The 17,837-nt window shown below is 38.2% G+C and overlaps 1 protein-coding gene across 2 annotated transcripts in view; it reads left to right on the forward strand.

The window, feature by feature from the left end:
* The window catches only part of SPOPL (speckle type BTB/POZ protein like), a 33,418-nt gene extending 16,329 nt beyond the window's left edge, over positions 1-17,089 (forward strand). The window contains exons 5-11 of one of the 2 annotated variants that reach the window (XR_004241213.1): positions 3,186-3,313; positions 7,335-7,512; positions 7,607-7,662; positions 9,197-9,319; positions 10,518-10,660; positions 10,745-10,903; positions 12,844-17,089. Coding sequence is in view for 1 of the 2 variants with exons in the window: in XM_032114203.1 (XP_031970094.1) it covers positions 3,186-3,313; positions 7,335-7,512; positions 7,607-7,662; positions 9,197-9,319; positions 10,518-10,660; positions 10,745-10,798; positions 12,844-12,988 (827 nt within the window). In the remaining variant the exon portion in view is untranslated. The remainder of the gene's footprint in view (positions 1-3,185; positions 3,314-7,334; positions 7,513-7,606; positions 7,663-9,196; positions 9,320-10,517; positions 10,661-10,744; positions 10,904-12,843) is intronic. The other variant, XM_032114203.1, reaches the window with a different exon arrangement.
* Positions 17,090-17,837: the final 748 nt, after the last annotated feature.

Here is a 17,837-nt window from a genome sequence, read left to right on the forward strand (position 1 = left end):
CTATTTCAGCTGATTTGCACTGTAATCAGTTTAAAAACATGAGCCGTGTACCCAAGGAATTAGAAGACTTTGAAATAACTGGTGATTTGATTTAATTGTTGTGTTGATATGAAAAATGTATGGAAAGCTCTTAGTTTCAAACTTGTGAGCACAACCTTCATTGGAAATGCTTTTTGGGAAAGCTGGGATTCTTGTGAAAATGAATAATTTGATGCTGATCTGCACTGAATTTGTGCTGCTTCAACTCCTGTCTGTGAAGAATATCTCTTCTTTTCTTCCCTTCTACTCCAGGACTTAAGAGATGTTTCAGGCCCTGTTTTGTTGCAAGTTCTGCATTTCTTACGAAAAGTCTATAGTTCTGCAGTGTTTATAGCCAAAGTTCATGCTATTTCTCCTTATGTAACTAGGCCCACTTGTAACCTCTAAATTAAATCCATAGAACTGAGTTCAAATGTTAAAATTAAATTATTGGACTCTTTGGAAGGAAGGTAAATATATATGTTTCACATGCATGTTTCACTCTATTAATCCTCTTACACTGATGGAGGTGTTTTCTTCAGTCCCTGCAAGCTTCCTGCTTCTGGAGCAAAGCTACACTTGTGTACATTTGGAGAATCATTTGGAGAATGTATACATTTGGACTTGACACAGTCCAGGAGTGGATTGGTGTTTGTAATAAAATGTGAAACTGCATCAAAAACTATTTGGAGATAATGACAGAAGTGCAGAATTGTTGAGTTTGCACAGGAGCTCTGGAGGCTGGCTGGCCCCAAACCCCTGCTGAAAGCAGGGTCAGCCTGAGCAGTTTGCTTGGACCTGTGGTGCTTTGAGAGCTCCAAGGATGGAGACTCCACAGCTTATCTGGGCAGCCTGTTTTAGTCTTTAGCTGTGTCCTGCTTGTCCTTTTTTGCCTTATGGGGTTCGTTGTGGGTTCTTGTTGATTTGTTGTACCCAGGACCCCCATCTCCAGTGACCTGATTGTTCCTGACAGTAGGGCTGCAGCAAACACCCAAATCCTGGCCCATCAGCTCTCTGTTGGTTCATCATCCCCTGCAGTGCTAAAAATCCTATGAGTGGGTGTGTCTTCAGCTTCTGCAATAGTATCTGTGCTGTGTTTGGCACCACAGGAGTTATAAATATCTTTTCACTTTGGGAAATTACCAACAGAAGTCTTATTTCTTGGACTCTCCAGCCATTTGCCATCTGCTGCTGTAGATGCTGTGTATTTACTGAGATAGGAAAATGATGCCCCACTTCCAATGTCCCTTGTAAATTGGTAATTCATGCATAGGCTGCTGCTTCAAGGGGTGAAGCTGTGTATGAAACAGAGAGCAAGGTAACATTTTTACTTTATTAGAAGAAAAATACATTTGCACTTTTATGCTGCTCTATTTTTGCTCTTAATTTTGGGGGTTAACACTGGTTGTTGCTGCTAAGAGTGAAATCTAAGTCTGCAGAATAAAGAACTGGGCTGAATCTAAAAAAGAAATTTTTGAATCCTTTTGGAACGTGATTTTCTGAATCTTTTTCACTCAGTTTAATGAGGTTAAAAGTTGGTGAAAATGTGAAAACACTAATCCAGATGCCAAAAAAAGCCTAGACAATATTTTTTTAAAATATGATTTTCTTCTTTGGTATACAGATTTTCAGATGTGAACAGTGTTGTGTGTTTGTTGTGTCACCCTCAAAGCCCACACTGCACTTCAGTAAGTGCATTTTCCTCTGCTTCTGTGCTCTGTGTGAGCAGGGGGGTTGTTGAACTGGGAGTGTGATGAAGTGGCAGTGGTAGAGACCTCACACCTCCTGCAGTGTCAGCTCCCAGGTGGTTCTTCGGTGTATTCTGAAAATACAGTGAAAATCTCGATAGGATATTTTGCTTGATACAATCCTAGTGAAGAGCTGTTGTGAATGTAATTTTTCCAGCTCTTGGTGGTGAGGGCAGTGTGTGACACGTGTGTGTTTTCTGTGGTACGTGGTCAAGTGTGTTCCAGTGATGCTGCCAAGGTCAATAGTACAGGGAAGTCTGGCTTTGCTGATGGCTTCATTTTGGAGGTTGTAGAAGGAATGATATTTTAACAGATTCTGTCATGAAAAACATGTTGGTTTTATTACAAACTTCTGACTTAAACTTTTAAATTGCTTTTTGGAAGGCTGAAGCATCTCTGCATACAGCAAATGAGATGGTGACGTGTTTTTTGCCCAGCTTTCTTGGAATCAAAGGAAAGTTCTTTCTTAAAGAACTCGTCATGAGATCCCTCCCCACTTCCCCCTATGGTCTTATTTCAGAAGTATTTTTTGCTGTCTTAATTTTGAACAATCTTTCTAAATATAATTCAGAATGTGCTTTATTCTACTTAGATTGTCAAAGCCATTTCCAAATAACCTCTTTCTCCTATTTGAGTTAAAGTATATGGTGCTCTTTCCTTTGGCTAATTTGCGGATCAAGTGGCCACTTTTCAGTGAACCAGCCATGTAAAATGTGCGATCTTACTGAATTTACATGTGTTTGCACTGAGATGACTGTGGGAATTCTTTTTTGGCTGTGAACATTAGAACTGGGAAAAAAAAAAGTTGTGTGGTCACAGCAAATCTGATGGATTAAAAAAAAATTCTCGTAACTAGGGCTAAAAGGTAAATACAAGTAATATCTTTCAATGACAAAAAAGAGTTTACTGCTTGAAATCTTTTATTTCTGTTTTGCTATTTTAATGCTTTTACTGTATTTTAAACTAATTTCAACCTGTGAAACAAGGTTTTCCATTTCAGGAAGAAGTCAAACCACATTGTTATGACAACTGCAGAGCGTTGTCAGGATGGGTTTGTGGTGACAAATTCATTGTAATGGTGCTTCCCTCCAAACAATTCCTGTTTTGACACATTGGCTTTCTTAAACACTCACTGAAAAAACCCCTTGTGCTGGATGGTGCCAGAGAGATCTAAGGAGATGATATGGTTTGAATTGCAAATTGTGCTCTACTAAGTTCTATCAAGTGTTTTATAAAATAACACTATTACAATATTAAAAAGGTTTTAATCCGTTCTGTGTTTTCTAGAAACGTGACATGTGATCCAAATGTGTGAAATTGATTCATTTTTTTATTAACACTTAGCCTTGATGTGGAATGAGGTGTTATTTGTTAATATTTTCCTTTAACTTGCTGTATTTGTACACAATTTTTTATCAGAAAGCCAAAGAGCGTATCGATTTGTGCAAGGCAAGGACTGGGGGTTTAAGAAATTTATCCGAAGAGATTTTTTACTAGATGAAGCTAATGGTCTTCTACCAGATGACAAGCTTACATTATTTTGTGAGGTGGGTATTCATTTTTAAGTAATAAAATTTTAAATAAAATGTTTTCTGCTCGAATAAGTAGAGATTTATGTTTATTTAAGCAGTAACATGCTCTAAAATTGTCTTCTGAAATCTAGAAGCTTGGTAAAATATACATTGCTTTGTCTGCATTGCATTTTTTTCTGTTTTGGTGCTTGTACACTGAGGTGTAGAATGTTGAATTGATCACTTGTAAACTGCTGGACTTCTCCATGAACTTGTCACAGTTACATCAGAATCGACTGTAGAATTATTTATGCCAAAGGTGGCTGGTGTGTGCTGTCTACAGAAATGCTGTTTTACTGAGGTCACTTTTATTTAAAGAAGTTGTGTTTGGAATTAGAGGATTGGTTTTCACTGGATAAGCAGAAGGAAATGTTCACATACTGGTTCACATTATAAAAGAAAACCCTACTAATGGTCAGAATCTATATTCCTGTAATATCCTAATTGATGGCTTTAACCAATGAACAGGCCTTTCCAGTAAATTAAACACTTTATTTTTGGGCTAATTGTTATATTTTGTTTTCTGAGCAAATGCAAGTATCTTCTAGAAGGTGTGTTCGATACTGAAAATTAATATTGAGAGCTGTGGTATGAATTTAACTTCACGGTGTATTGTGGGTCCGTTCTTCTATAATATCATTTATGTTCATAACCTAAATTTTCATATTAAATTTAAGTAAAAAGCTTAGTGTTAAAAATGGAAAGTAGAGAAAGTAGCAGTGTAAGTGGACTGTATGTTGAATATACATTGGCTGGTTATCTGGGCTGCCATAAAGTGATTAGTGACTTAGGAGGATGATAGATGCTCTAACTGCTAATAAGTTTACTTTGATCTGTGTATTTACAGGAAATGTGTAAAATTGTCTTGGCAAGATTACAATTTAATTATATGTCATTATGCTGGGTAGGAAGAATAATTGAAATGTGGCCCTTGAGACTAGATATTGCAAATATAGTGCATCTTATTTTCACTTAGACAAGTTAAATTAGCTGCATGATAAATTAGTTTTGAATACAATTATTTGGGTGATAAAAGCAGATATAACAAGTGTTTTATGGTTCTGTAAAGATACTTTTGAGTATTTTCTCTTCTTAAGTTGTCCTCTTAATGAACACTTTGATGTAAATGAGCAGCTCTTAAAAGTAGCATTTGGTTTTGGAATAGATCACTCTAATTTTAGAGATTAAGTTTGTTTAAGAAATGTAAGTAGAAGAAATACTGAATTTTCCACAGAGAGCACTGTTACTTAAATTCTGATGCTAATCACTGACAAAATGTCTTGATGTTTTAATGTGAGTGGTTTTTGTGAAATGTTGGACCTACTGTGATTATAAATGTGGAATGAAGTAAAACATTTAGTTGTTCACAGCAAGTGTGTTAAAATAACTTCTGGCTTGTTTCAAGGTGAAGGAAAAACTTGGAAATCCAAATATTTTAAGAATTTCTTTCTTTGGATGTGTGATACCAGCTCTTCAGCTGTCCTTAGAAATGACAGGTGTTGTTTGAAGGACCTGTTTCTATAGACAAGCCTGAAGTTTTTGTCCTTTCACAACTTAACTGTTAAATTCCAATTTCCATGTTTGCCTTCCTACTTGTTTCCTGTTTGGAAAACTGGCTTACCACTTCTTAAGCCTATATTGCACTTGGCTTGATGAAACTTGTCAGATGTAGCAGGTATTCAGTGAAGGTAACTGATCACTGACTGTGTTGGTTGGCCCTTCTTCCTGATGGGTTGGAGGAAGATTATTTGGTTGTCTTTGGCAGCAAAGATACTCATTCTGTGTTGCCAGAGGTTTTCAAGATCATCTGGATATGCCCTTGGATTGGAACCTGAAGGGTTGATAAGTTTAATACTTTGTGAAGTCTGGTGCTGCCACCAACAAGTGACCTAGTGATTAAATACAACCTCAGTGTTTTAGACACACTCTTCTCTGTTTGACTGAATTCTCCCTTCCCATATAATCCAAAAGTACTGAAGCCTTGCAGATGTTCCATTTGCTAATGGAATAGCATATTCTCTGCTATCACAGATCTCTTACCTGGCTTAGTAGTCCCAGGAATCACTTATATCACCCTTACTATTGGATTACCACAGATTCAAAATCAAGAAAATCACGGACATTATCCTTGTTAACTGCCATCACACAGAACTTGTTTGAGTTGACAAGTTTTCGGTAGTTATATGGGATTAACTTAGTTGGATTTCAGCTTTATTTAAATTAATTATAAATAGTAAGATTAATCTTTAAAAGACAATACATGCCAGGCCACTTGGATGGGAGAGACTTGAATTAAAACCTTGCTTGGGTTATATATCTTAAGAAGATGATTTGTAATAAATGCTTGTGTTGCACATCTCTCAATAAATACTAGAAACTATTCTAAACCAGAAGTTTGGAAGGTCAGAAATCAGTTTAAGTGCACTTAGAGTGTGTAGGTGACTTTCCCTAGACACTGTCTGTAGCTAACAAAATGATGCTGTGTGGACAGCTGGGATCATGAACTTTGAGTCAAGGCTCTGGAAAAGCATAACTCTCCTCTGGCAACAGAAGATGAGCTTGGCTAAGCTAAAACTTCTTTTGTGTGTATGAATATCTCCTGAAATCACTGTGTATGGAAACTGGGAAATAGCTCTATAGATTTTTTGCTGTTATAAATGTACAGTCTTACTGTGAAAGGGAAATTTTGCTGTGCTTTGGGTTTCTTCTGTTTTTTTTTTTTTTTAAGGTGGAAGAATGTAAAGGAATTTCTTGTATTCACAAGGGGGTATGAGACGATACAGGGAATTAGGCAGTGATTCATATCCCCAAGCCGCTGTCATAATTGGATCATCCTCCTCCTCTTCTGATCTGGAGTTTGGTTTGCAGTGCTCAAACTTTCTGTGAAGCTTAGCTGGGCTGTTTTTGCTTTATCCCAGATTTATTCCAGATGCCTTTGGAAATCAACCAAAGCCCTGATCCTAGCAGTATCAGCATTTTCTCTTAATATGTAATCCTAATTTTCTGTATTTGAGAGATGAAGTGATCAAGATGTTGTAGTATGGCTCTTTACAAAGGTTTTATTCTCAGGTTGTGCTCTCAGACAAGAGAAGCAAAACCTGCTTAGCTCTTCTGTTTCCCCAGCACACTGATTAAAAGGACTTAGTATGTGAATACAACTGAAAAAGCAGCAGGGAGTGCTGCTGTCCTGTTTACTTCCTATATGAAAGACTTAAACATGGGGAATAATGGCAGAATATTCACTTCAAAAGCACGTATTTCAGTTTTCTGAACTGGTTCTGTACAGAAGCTACATCCTGTGAGGATGCATTTCATTATTGAAGTTACCTACTACATCTTGTATTTTGAAAGTAACAGCTTTTAATCTTGTTTGGAAAACAATTACTTGTGATTCAGGCCTCACCTGGACTAAGTAAAATGAAAAAATGAAGGAGCTGTTACTTGCACTTGGTTTGCATTATCACACTGCAGGTTATACATAAACGTAACTGTCAGTACAATAGGGATATTGTACTGACTAATATTAAAAAATCTGTGGGTTGTTCCTATGAAACTATTCCGTGACCATGTGATCCTGATGGTCTGTATAAAAATTTATATTGTGTATATTTTGCTCGGATGTGTGTGAAGTGTTGAACTGTTAACTTAACTCTGAAATAGCATTAACTTTTTTTTGTTCCCACTGGTTTTCTAAGAACCCTATCTGTCCTTACTTACTTTGGCATTTCTGTCAGGTGGTATGTGGTATTGTGCTCTTTCTTTTTGTTTTGGTTGGATAAGTACACAATATTAGAGTCTCTAAGTGAAGCCCTGTTTGTTTAAATGTTACTTAAAAGTAAACTGTAAAGCATTAGCTTATGGTTCTGGCCTAATGCCAGAAGCTTCTCTGTTTTTTGCTTTGCTTTGGAATTGTTGGAATTCTAGCAATAGGTACTGTGATTTAATTATTGTTGGCATTCAGTTATGAAGGAGTTGTCTTGCTGTGATTTTCTGTTAGGTAAGCGTGGTCCAAGACTCAGTAAATATATCAGGACAGTCTAATACAAACACTTTGAAGGTACCTGAATGTCGACTAGCAGAAGATTTAGGGAATCTCTGGGAAACAACAAGATTTACAGATTGCAGTTTTTATGTAGGAGGACAAGAATTCAAAGCTCATAAGTCTGTCCTTGCAGGTACTTTCTACTTTTGTATTGCTATTATTTTGTAATTTCAATTGCTGTAAGTTTAACATTTGATTATATTTAATAGTCACTTTTCTTGCTGCAGCACGATCTCCAGTTTTTAATGCAATGTTTGAACATGAAATGGAGGAAAGCAAAAAGGTAAGCATTACTGAAAATGTTACCTGTAAATATTTGTACCTTGTGGAAGTGGAAAACGTTGCAGAAAACTTGAGGTAGTTCAGATTGAGGAGGATGAGGGCAGGAGGGACAACTCCTGAACCTCTCCTGATGAGTTCTGAGGGAATTTGTGTAGAAAGAGTGGAGAGGTGCTGGAGGATTTGGATTTTTTCAGGTGCTTGTGTCTGCCCTAGATAATGTTTTTAAACATTAGCTACTGGTGCAATTGACCGGATAATCTCTGCCCCCTTTTTGCCTCAGCTGATTGACTTGACTAAGGTTTTGCTGTAGAGTATTAAAGTGTTTTTTATGGTAACCAAGAAACAAGGGGTGAATTATGACTGGAATTAAACCCTGAAGCAGTGGAACACTTCTTTTCATTCGCAGCTTCTGCAGGCACTTGACCTGTGTAAGTGTTTTGGATGGGTAGTTACCTAATCAGCAGAGCGCTGCCTCTGCTTTTATGCACTTGATGTCTCCCACAGCGAGGAGCTGTTTGTGTCTTTCTTGAAGAAGCATTATCAAAGATGGGTTGGTTATAGGCAGAATCCATGAAAAGGGGAGGAACTGATCACCTCACTGAAGGGTTATGATAGGTGATCATTATTTGGTCTTGAAAGCTGCAAGATGCCACTTGTGTGCACAAGTACATCAGGTGAATGTGGTGCTGTGGTACAGCTGAGGGTCACTTCTCTTCACTGAACCTCTCCAATTTGGAAACTTTCACAGCTGGAATTGGAGCATTTTATTGAGGGTCCTGGACTGAAAGAAATCCAAGCATGTCACAGCTTGAATAATGTGCCATGCCAGGCCCTTGCCTTCATGTTAGCACTGGATCTCCAGTGCAGCCCTACACCTGCATACTGATAGGAAACCAGACCATGTACATGCCCTGTGCCTGGGATTTTTATACTCTGGCTCTTGCTTCTACATCTTTGACATCATTTCCTACTTCATTAGTTGCTTATAGGGGATACTGTTACAGCATAGGTCAAGCCTGCAGTGCCACTGTTAGGGCAATCTTCAGCTGTGTGGTGGCTGTTCAATGTGCTGCTTTGTTTGCTCTTTGGATTCTCAGAACAAAACCTGGGCTGTGTTGACTCAGTTTAAGTCTAGCCAAGAATGGCTCAATTTGTTCTGTCTGCTGCTCTGACCTCAGATATTCCAAATACATTGTTGTTTGGTTGGAAACTCAGAAGCGTTTTTAAATATTCCTGAAAGTGTGTCTTGATCTTTATGTACAGTCTGTGTGATAGACTCCAGAGTTATGCATTTCTAGGAAAAAAATTGCAATTACTTTGAATTGCTGAAGCTTTTCCAGCTGGTTTCTACCTAACTTTTAAGAGCTTTTTTGATTGCTTTCGGCTTAACATTGTTGAATGTTACCTTAAATTAGTAAGGATTTTGTATGGATGGTGAATGAAGACTTGCAGTGTGCATGCAGATGATACTTGATATTCACTTGGAAATTGTAGCTAAATTCCAAAGACTTTTATTGATTCTTTTTCTTTACCAGAATCGTGTAGAAATAAATGATGTAGACCCTGAAGTTTTTAAAGAAATGATGAGATTCATTTACACAGGAAAAGCACCAAACCTTGAAAAAATGGCTGACAATTTGTTGGCAGCTGCAGACAAAGTAAGTAATTGACTCCAAAGTTCCCATACCTGGTGTTTGCTTGGGGAATGTTGATCTTAAAAAAAAAAAAAAATAAATCTTATTTTCAGATTGTTTGATACATATTTTGCTTTTTTAAAACATGAGAAGCAGTTCTCATCAGAAATGAAGGAAGATGGTAAAGAACAGACTTTTTTTAGCAGTAGCAGGCTGATAAATCTTTTTTTTAAAGAGAAGTGTTTCAGATATTTATTTAGTATCATATTTTTTTATAAATTGGAGACCATTAATATGATTTGGAAAATTGGTTTTTGAATAAAAAGTATATTAGTTTTTTGTATTCTTTAAGAAGTTTTATTCAAGTTCTTGAATTAACTGTGCTTCCCTAAAGTACTGCTACTTTAGAACTTTCATCTTTTTGTCTTCCCTACAAATGTTATAGTTCTAATCTTTCATCTCTTCTGTGTTGGGATCTTGTCTACTCTTAAAATTGTTGCTCTTTGAAATACTTTTTCTGCTGTGCTTTTTGAGATGAAGGGATTTACAGCAGCTCAGCAATTAAGGTTATTTTTTGAATGCTGGCCTTGATTTAGGGCGTAACTGATAAATGTAGAGACTATTATAAGGTAGAGTTATATGATTGTCTGCAATATCAGAAAATAAAAATGAAACCTCTTCAGACTGTGACATCCTTCAAAAAAGAAGCACAGTTTATTTGTGCAAAACATAATGTGGGAATGCAGTTATTTTACATCAGATTTCTTGTAGGCTATATCAAAGGTATGAGGGAAATCAAGAAATTCAGAGATGAGTTGGGACTAAAATTTGTTTTAAACAATGTAGTTTGATGAAACTCCATTGTATCATTTCTTTCTCCTCACTTAGAGATGTGAACCTGCTCAGTGCTGATTTGGTTCCTTGCTCCTCCTCCCTTACCAAGCAGACGTGAAACAAAACCTTGCAAATGAGTTATTTTTGTTCTTTTAATACAAATTTTGTCAGCAAGGTCTTTAATTAGTTTGTGTCAAGCCTAATGCTTGTGTTACACCTGGGGACTCTTCAGTGCAGCACAGTGTGCTTTGCAGTACCTGTGGGGAAGTGATTTGATGTTAAGCTTGGGAGGCACCAAGCCTGGCTGGAACTGTCTTAGGAACTGTAGGGATGAGGACAGAAGGAACGAGTTTGAGGAATGATTAGTGCAGTTTTTCTCTCTCTCCAGTATGCACTGGAACGGCTGAAGGTGATGTGTGAGGAAGCACTCTGTAGTAACCTCTCGGTAGAAAATGTTGCTGACATTCTTATCCTCGCAGATTTGCACAGCGCTGAACAGCTAAAAGCACAAGCAATAGACTTTATTAACAGGCAAGTAATGCTTATGAGTCTCTAAATATATTTATGTTCATGCTTGGTGTACTTTTTCAATATTAGCACAATTCTCTCTTGCAGGTGCAGTGTTCTTAGACAACTTGGGTGTAAAGATGGGAAAAACTGGAATAGCAAGTAAGTTTCCCTGCCCCACGATGTTCTGTACAAACACTGCTAAGTAGACTGCAGATCTTAAGAACTGTTGCTTCATTTCCACACTGCTGAGGCCTGTCACTGACTGTAAGTAAAGTAGGATTCAGCAGATGCTACCCCAGTTATGATTGTGACTCCCCTTTTAAATGATAGGGAATGTTAACTGCCCTCCAGTGTGAGATCCTAACAATAGCTGGTTTTCATTCCCTCTCCTAGGGGCATAGTGCTGTGAGAAGATGGAAGCAGCCTTTATAGAGAAAACCATTCTCTTGAGTACCCAGGTTTGTGCCTGGAGGAGTGATAACCCCAGTGTGGTTTTGAGACTTGCTTGGGTCAGTCTGAGCCTGTAGTATTTCCACAGAAAGGAGGGCAGTTGCTCTCTTTGCCTTCGGGGACGTGTTTGTGCACCTTCCCACATGCCAGCACAAGTGCTTTGGAGGCCACACAACTCGTCAGTCAGGTCCCTCTGATTCTAAGGGCTCCTGCCTACACTGGAAATAGGTTGAGACTGTGTGGCTCAGGCTCTGGCACTGATTGCAGCAGCTCCAGTGAATCACAGAGTGGAAGACAGCCAGCTTCAGGATAGCCGGTAGTAGGTTCAAACAGTCTAAGGGCAGTGGAGCACTTATTTCTTACCATCAGAGAGTCTCCAGAGAACTTAAAGGCTGTATTGTACCACTTCGTTGAAATTATTGTTTCTCCTTGAAATAAAAAAGGCTTCACAGGCATAATGATTGATCATGATGTGGAAAAGAAGTGGGGGTGAAAGGTAAATAGTAAAATACCAGTAATAGAGATAAGTCAGGATGATAACTATGTAACTACTTGATGTATTTCTTCTCAAGTGATTTGGAAGTTCCTGAGCTGACTTCTGTCTTGAATGTTTGCTAGTTAACATGCTGGTCATCTTTGCTTCAGCTGAAACATCTGCAGTAATTCAGGGAAATAATATGAGAGGGCCTGGCTTAATTTACTGACTCTGGGCACCAGGGAGTCTGAACTTTGGTATTGTTTCTCAAGGCCCTTACCTTCACTGACTTGCAGTAGCAGATTAAAGGCTTGCATTAGAAATCTGCCAAAGGTGTTTTAGAGATCATGTGGTGTAGAGGTCAGCTGATAACTTTATGCTTGATAATGTTCCTGAAACAGCATGGGGGTGCTCATGAAAGGCTTTTGAAAATGCAGAGCAATAAGAACTTGGGATTGATGCATAAGATATTAGTTCCAAATTACAAATTTATCCTGTGTCAGTGTGGCATGCATTCCAACCAATGTATTATTTTTCATGTGCAAAGTGAATTTTTTGCCTTTTTTCTATATTATTTCACCAAAAAGTAAATAACACTGAGTAAATACATATTTTTTAATCTCCTGGGTGTCAGTGTGATACTTGCTGAAATCTGTTGTTGCTTTTGTGTTAGTTAAAAATCAAGTGGCCATTGAAAGCCATTTTGTTGAATGTGGCCCATCATCTGCACTGAAAAAAGAGTGAATATTCTCAGTGTGCTCCACTGGTACTGAGCGTGCAGGCTCCCGGTGAAGGGGTCTGGAGCCAGCCAGCTAATCTGCCTTCATGGCTCTTTCTAGGAGATGAACTACATCCTTTTTGCTGCAGTTACAGCTGATTCAACTTGTCATCCTTCTCTCTCCCCAAATTGAGCATGCCCTTTTATGTAATGAGATTATCGTGTCTTCCCTTGTTTTTTGTCTCTGCACTAGACCTCATTTTCTTCCAGTTTTCCTCTTTGTTTTTCCTGAGCAATTTCAAGGTGGTTATTCTGACACAGTTCTCTAGCTGAGCTCTGGCTGGTACTGAGTAGAGCAGAACCTTTTGTCCCATGTCTGATTATATTTCTATACCCAAATTGCAAACGGCTGCTTCTCTCTGTTGGCATCCTCACTAGCACCCACAGCGTGTTCCGCAATGTTTGACTGCCCTTCTGCAGCACTTCTGCCTTGCCTGCTCTTCTCCACTGTGCATTTGGTTTGTAAAATTGTGTGACTGTTGTTAATGCTTCTGTTTTCAGCCAAGCAACAGACATAATGGAAACAGCAGGCTGGAAGTCCATGATCCACTCCCACCCTCACTTAGTAGCCGAGGCCTTTCGCGCTCTGGCGTCTGCACAGTGTCCACAGTTTGGCATTCCACGCAAACGGCTAAAACAGTCCTGAAATCTTCCATGAACTCTAGAGAAATTGGACTGACTCCACTCCTCCTTGTCCAGAGGTGTTTTCACAAACCATAACAAGAGTTTTTGTTATCCGTGTCCACAGAACAGGAGCTGAAAAAGCCTATTGTTTGCTTTTCAGATGGATAATTTATGGTTTAATCCTCAGCTTTAAATTAGACTGATTACTCTAATTCACTGAAAGGCCTTAAATTATCTTCAATGACTCTCTAGTCCATATAGTCTAATGTATCTTGATTTTTTTATTATTATTTTTTAATGTGCCTTGTCTTTTTGACTAGGCTCTGCAGGATTGCACTAGCTCCATAATGCAGTAAAGTTGATAACTGAAGATTAATTTTTGAAAGGGATCTTCCATTATTTTCAGAAGAAGAAAAAAAAAAAGATTATAGTTTGGTCCTGTGCTAACTGGAAGGTTTTGACTGGCCTCTCGTTAAAAGCACTTGAACCAGAGGCACATCATGTACCCTAGGCCAAGTGCTAAATATAGGGAGAGCCTGTTTACCTTCAGCAAATGCCTACAGGCTATTTATGGCAATATACTGCTTTGAACATAATTTATTTTTCATTGTGGGGGCAAATATGCAATGGTTTGGCCCAAAAATGTATTTTCATTACAGTTTGTAATGCTTATTGTGTGTGTGTCAAAGCTGTCCCAGCGGTGAAAAGAAACACAGAATAAACCTCTTGCTTGTGTTTCTTTCCGGTCCATCATTAGTTTACATTTAATGCAGAACTGAACGAGAGGTAAAAGAGTTCAATGTGAAAAGGAATAGTGGTGTTGTATATGGAATAAATATATCCCAGTGTGTGGTTGCATAGAAAAGTCAAGGATGCGTAGAATGACCAAATGTAAATTGAGGAAATGGGCCAAATGGATTCTGAATATGCACTTTTAATGTGTAACTTTTGTATGTTGTGTGGTACATATATATTTTGCTTTTGATGAATTAATGAGGTACAGGTAATTGTGGCTTAACTTTTTAGATACATTTTAAGATGCCCACAGCCACATGGGATTTAGTTTTGTTAGAAAAGAAAGGCTTGTCTTTTTAAGACTCAATTGAAGGTGGCTATTGCAAGCTTTCATATTTAAGTAACAGAATATTTTTGCTTATTTGAAAAAGGCATGTGAATGGTGAAAACTTTGAAGGGATTTTTCCCATCTTGACGTATGTGCACAGCATCCACGAACACCTGGGGAGGCTGTGCACACATCGAGGAGTATTTCCCTGAAATGTCAGATGGTATCTGCAAGCAGAGACTTGCTCAGTCTTGCATTTCAGTTATTGTACTAGCATTGTGGATGGTATTGAAATTCTGCATAATGTGAAAAAGATGAAACATTTGTAAACTGCTTGTCATGGGCCAGTTCTTTATTATATGAACCTTAGCTTTAATATCAACATCCTCAGTGTTTGATAGCTTTGTTTACAATTGGGAGGAAAAGTCTGCAGTAGTGCACACTCTAAATGTTCCCTGAGTTCTTGCATTGAGTTTACTGTAATAGTGATAATATGCTGTATTTCTTTTTTTTTGGGGGGGGAAGACTTGGGTTTTGCAGTGGGGAATGGGAGATCTCACCTAGCTTATAAACCTCTTTGCATAAGGGTTTGAGTTTGCCTATTAAAAAAAGTCATGCAGGGAGGAGAGAGGAAGAATTTCAGATTGTTTCTCCATCCTCATTTCATTGAGATTCATCTGACTTGCCCTGAATTAAATTTATAGAGGAAAGAATATATAATTTTATACTTTGGCATCTAGTAAACCACTTATAAAGGTAAATTGGAAAAAAAAAATGCCCAGTCCCATTTTGAAGACTAAAACCTCTAAATATGAATTTTTTTCTTACCCTCTAACTAAATCTTTATGATGGCTAAAGTGTAAAATCGGAAATTTTAATCATACACAAGGCATCACATTATATATTTAGAGAGATTTATCAATTTTTAAATACTTATCTAAGATAAAGTCTCATAAGCATTCTCCACAACAGGAGGTGAAGGTGTTTATTCCAAAATTACGATGTTTTTGCTGCACTGTATAATGTGTTGGGACTACAGCTCCTCATCCTCATCACTGTAAAACTCACAGCTCTCACGTGCAAAGTGACTTGAATATTTAATGCTGTAATGATTGCCCAGGTCAGCCTGTTCTAAAGTAACAACTTACAGTAATCAGATGGAAAGCTTAAGGATTTCTAGAAATTATTTTTGTTTAAAGCCTAATAGCACACTTTGTACCAAAAAAATGTCAGACACTGTGCTGTGATATCATCTGCATCAGAGAGTGTCCCCTCCTCAAGCCAGGCAGTGTGAACCATGTGTTACCCTAACAGGAAAGAGCCCTCTGCTGATCCATCTGTTTAGATTGGACTTTATTTATTTATGTTTTCAAGTTCTGTCCGATCTTGAGAAAAAGGTAAAGCAGTTGCTGTATTCTTAAGTGAGTGCACTAATTATTCACCTCTTTAATTACCCACATGCAGTGTTCTCACTGGAACGGGACATTGGTCATTACAACCTTCCCCTTCGGATTCAGTAGCTCGGTTTCCTTCCCCACACCTCAAGAACTTGCCCTTACAGCCTCACTTGGAAGTGCAGCAGATCAGGAACAATCTGATAATCAATGGTCAGGTTTTTCCAGGCTGAAGTCTTGGGGGTTTTTCCTAGTTTTCCCTCCAGGTTAGGAATATGCTGTATGAAGGTGCCATGTTTTGGCTTGCCAACACTACTCTCTCAGATAGATGTGAACCACCACTTCCATGCTTTTCTGGGGAGAACCCTGCATGTGTCCTGTGCGTGTGTGTGTGACTGTGTGTGTGTGTGTGACTGTGTGGTGTTTTTTGTCAAGGGTGACTTTCTAAAAATAAGGACTCAATTTGCTGTTAAAATGCTATTATGTATTATATATATATATTTTTTTTTTTTCTCCATTCAAACCTCTCCTAAGGAGATGCTTTGGGTGGAAGTTGCTTCAATAAATAATCCTTATTTCCTAGTCCATTTACTGCATGCAGAAGTATGAACACATTGTGCCTTTTTAGGAAACTGTGGCAATGAAGGGAAGATTTAACAGGGTGCAAGGTCTTTGTAAAACATATTTTTAAAGGTGAAGAAGAATGCTCTTTGGTACACAATTGAGATGGAAAAGTTACAAGTTGCATTTGACCTCCGTTGCATGTTGATTCTTGCTTCCTAAATTCAATTTCACCGAGGTACAAACTACACAAACAAGTGGAATAAGTATTACAGATACAAGTTGAGTAATGGTATATTTTTGTGAAATTGTGGTAATTGCTGTTACAAGATAAGTGTATGTCAAAACGTGATAATCATGGATACAAAGTTACTCTAGTTCTGATGTTTTTCTAAACACTGAGTATTTAGTATAAAATTCACCTTTGCACAGGAGATCAGTAGAAGACCTACATGGAGATTGTATTCCTTTTAAATCCTCATGGCAAGGCTTTTCCCTTGGGAGAATAAAAGCCATGTGCAGTATTTGAAACTGTGTTTCATAGAAGGCAGTGAATTGCAAATGTGAGGTACTGCTACCTGAAATGTTGTCAAATTTTGTCGAATTTTACAGTTGGTTAAAATTCCTAAGCTTAATTGATTTTTTTTTTTTTTTTTTTTTTTTTTTTTGGTAATTGACAAATGGAATGTTACCTGTCCTCTTTGTCTGGTGTCGATAGCATATTTAGTGCAGAGCTCAGCTCCTTAGCTAAGCCAGGACACTTAGTCTCGTATCTTGGCTTCTGCTTACAGTAAATGGACTATGTTTGTAAAGGGAATTCACTATTTCAAGTGTTTTGCAAGGAACTTCACTGTATTTGTAACCTGGTTTTTGAAGGCTTAAGATCAATGAGTCCTATTTTAGAAGTTAAACCAGTGAAATGACTTGGACCTGTTTTGGGGTGGAAATGATAAAGAGAATTCAGATATGTAAACAGTTGTATCAAACCATCCAGCCTTTTTTTATCAGCTGATGTTAATGGTGAAATACTTTTTGTACCTTGTTGCTGAAAATATTTTTGCGTTTCAGCACATCAAGTTACAATAAAGTTGTTACTTATACAGAATGTGTCTGTCTTTATTTGTTGTGTGTATCTGCATTTGTTCCCAATGGCTGCCTTTGCTTTGAGAAAGGGATTTTACCTGCACTGTCAGTCTAGTGTAAAATATGCCGCTGTGCTTTTGGAAGCCTCTTTTGGGGAGGATCATCTTGCAGCCTTGCTCTGATCTCCATTAACTTGGTTATTTTTCTGTTTTGACACCTTAAAGCTCTGAACATCTTAACTTGCCTACCTGAGAAGTGTCTCCCTTTACACAGACTCTGACAGGACTGGTGGGAAGAAGAGTTGCTGCTGTGGTGATGAAGATGGGCTTGGTGGGTTTGAAATCTGCTTTCTTCTTCCACCTACCGTCAAAACCCGTCATCCTTTGTCCTGCCAAAGAGCACAGGCTGCTGATGAGCACATCCAGCAGGAATGCTGCTGGCATTTGTTACAGGAGGAGTGGTATGTAAGAGTAATCTGTATGGGGAGCTCAGGGGTTTGATATGGTTATAAATACCTTGCAGTGGTATGTGGGACTATTGATAGGCTGCTCTGTGGATGTGACTGTGGACACGCTGAACTCCTGAAAATGCTCATGTCAAGGTAAGTTATTTCATTAAAAGTGTGTGGCTGGGTAGGTCCATGCAAAATTCTCCAGGTGTGCTTAAAACATGCATCACTTAATTGACTTAAATGATCCAGTCTAAGATTCCTCCTGGGGTTTATATCAACAGTGGCATAACTCACACCCACAGGCAGCTCAGTAACCTCT

Source organism: Corvus moneduloides, chromosome 7 (genome assembly GCF_009650955.1).
Source record: "Corvus moneduloides isolate bCorMon1 chromosome 7, bCorMon1.pri, whole genome shotgun sequence".
Taxonomy (NCBI): Eukaryota; Metazoa; Chordata; class Aves; order Passeriformes; family Corvidae; genus Corvus; species Corvus moneduloides.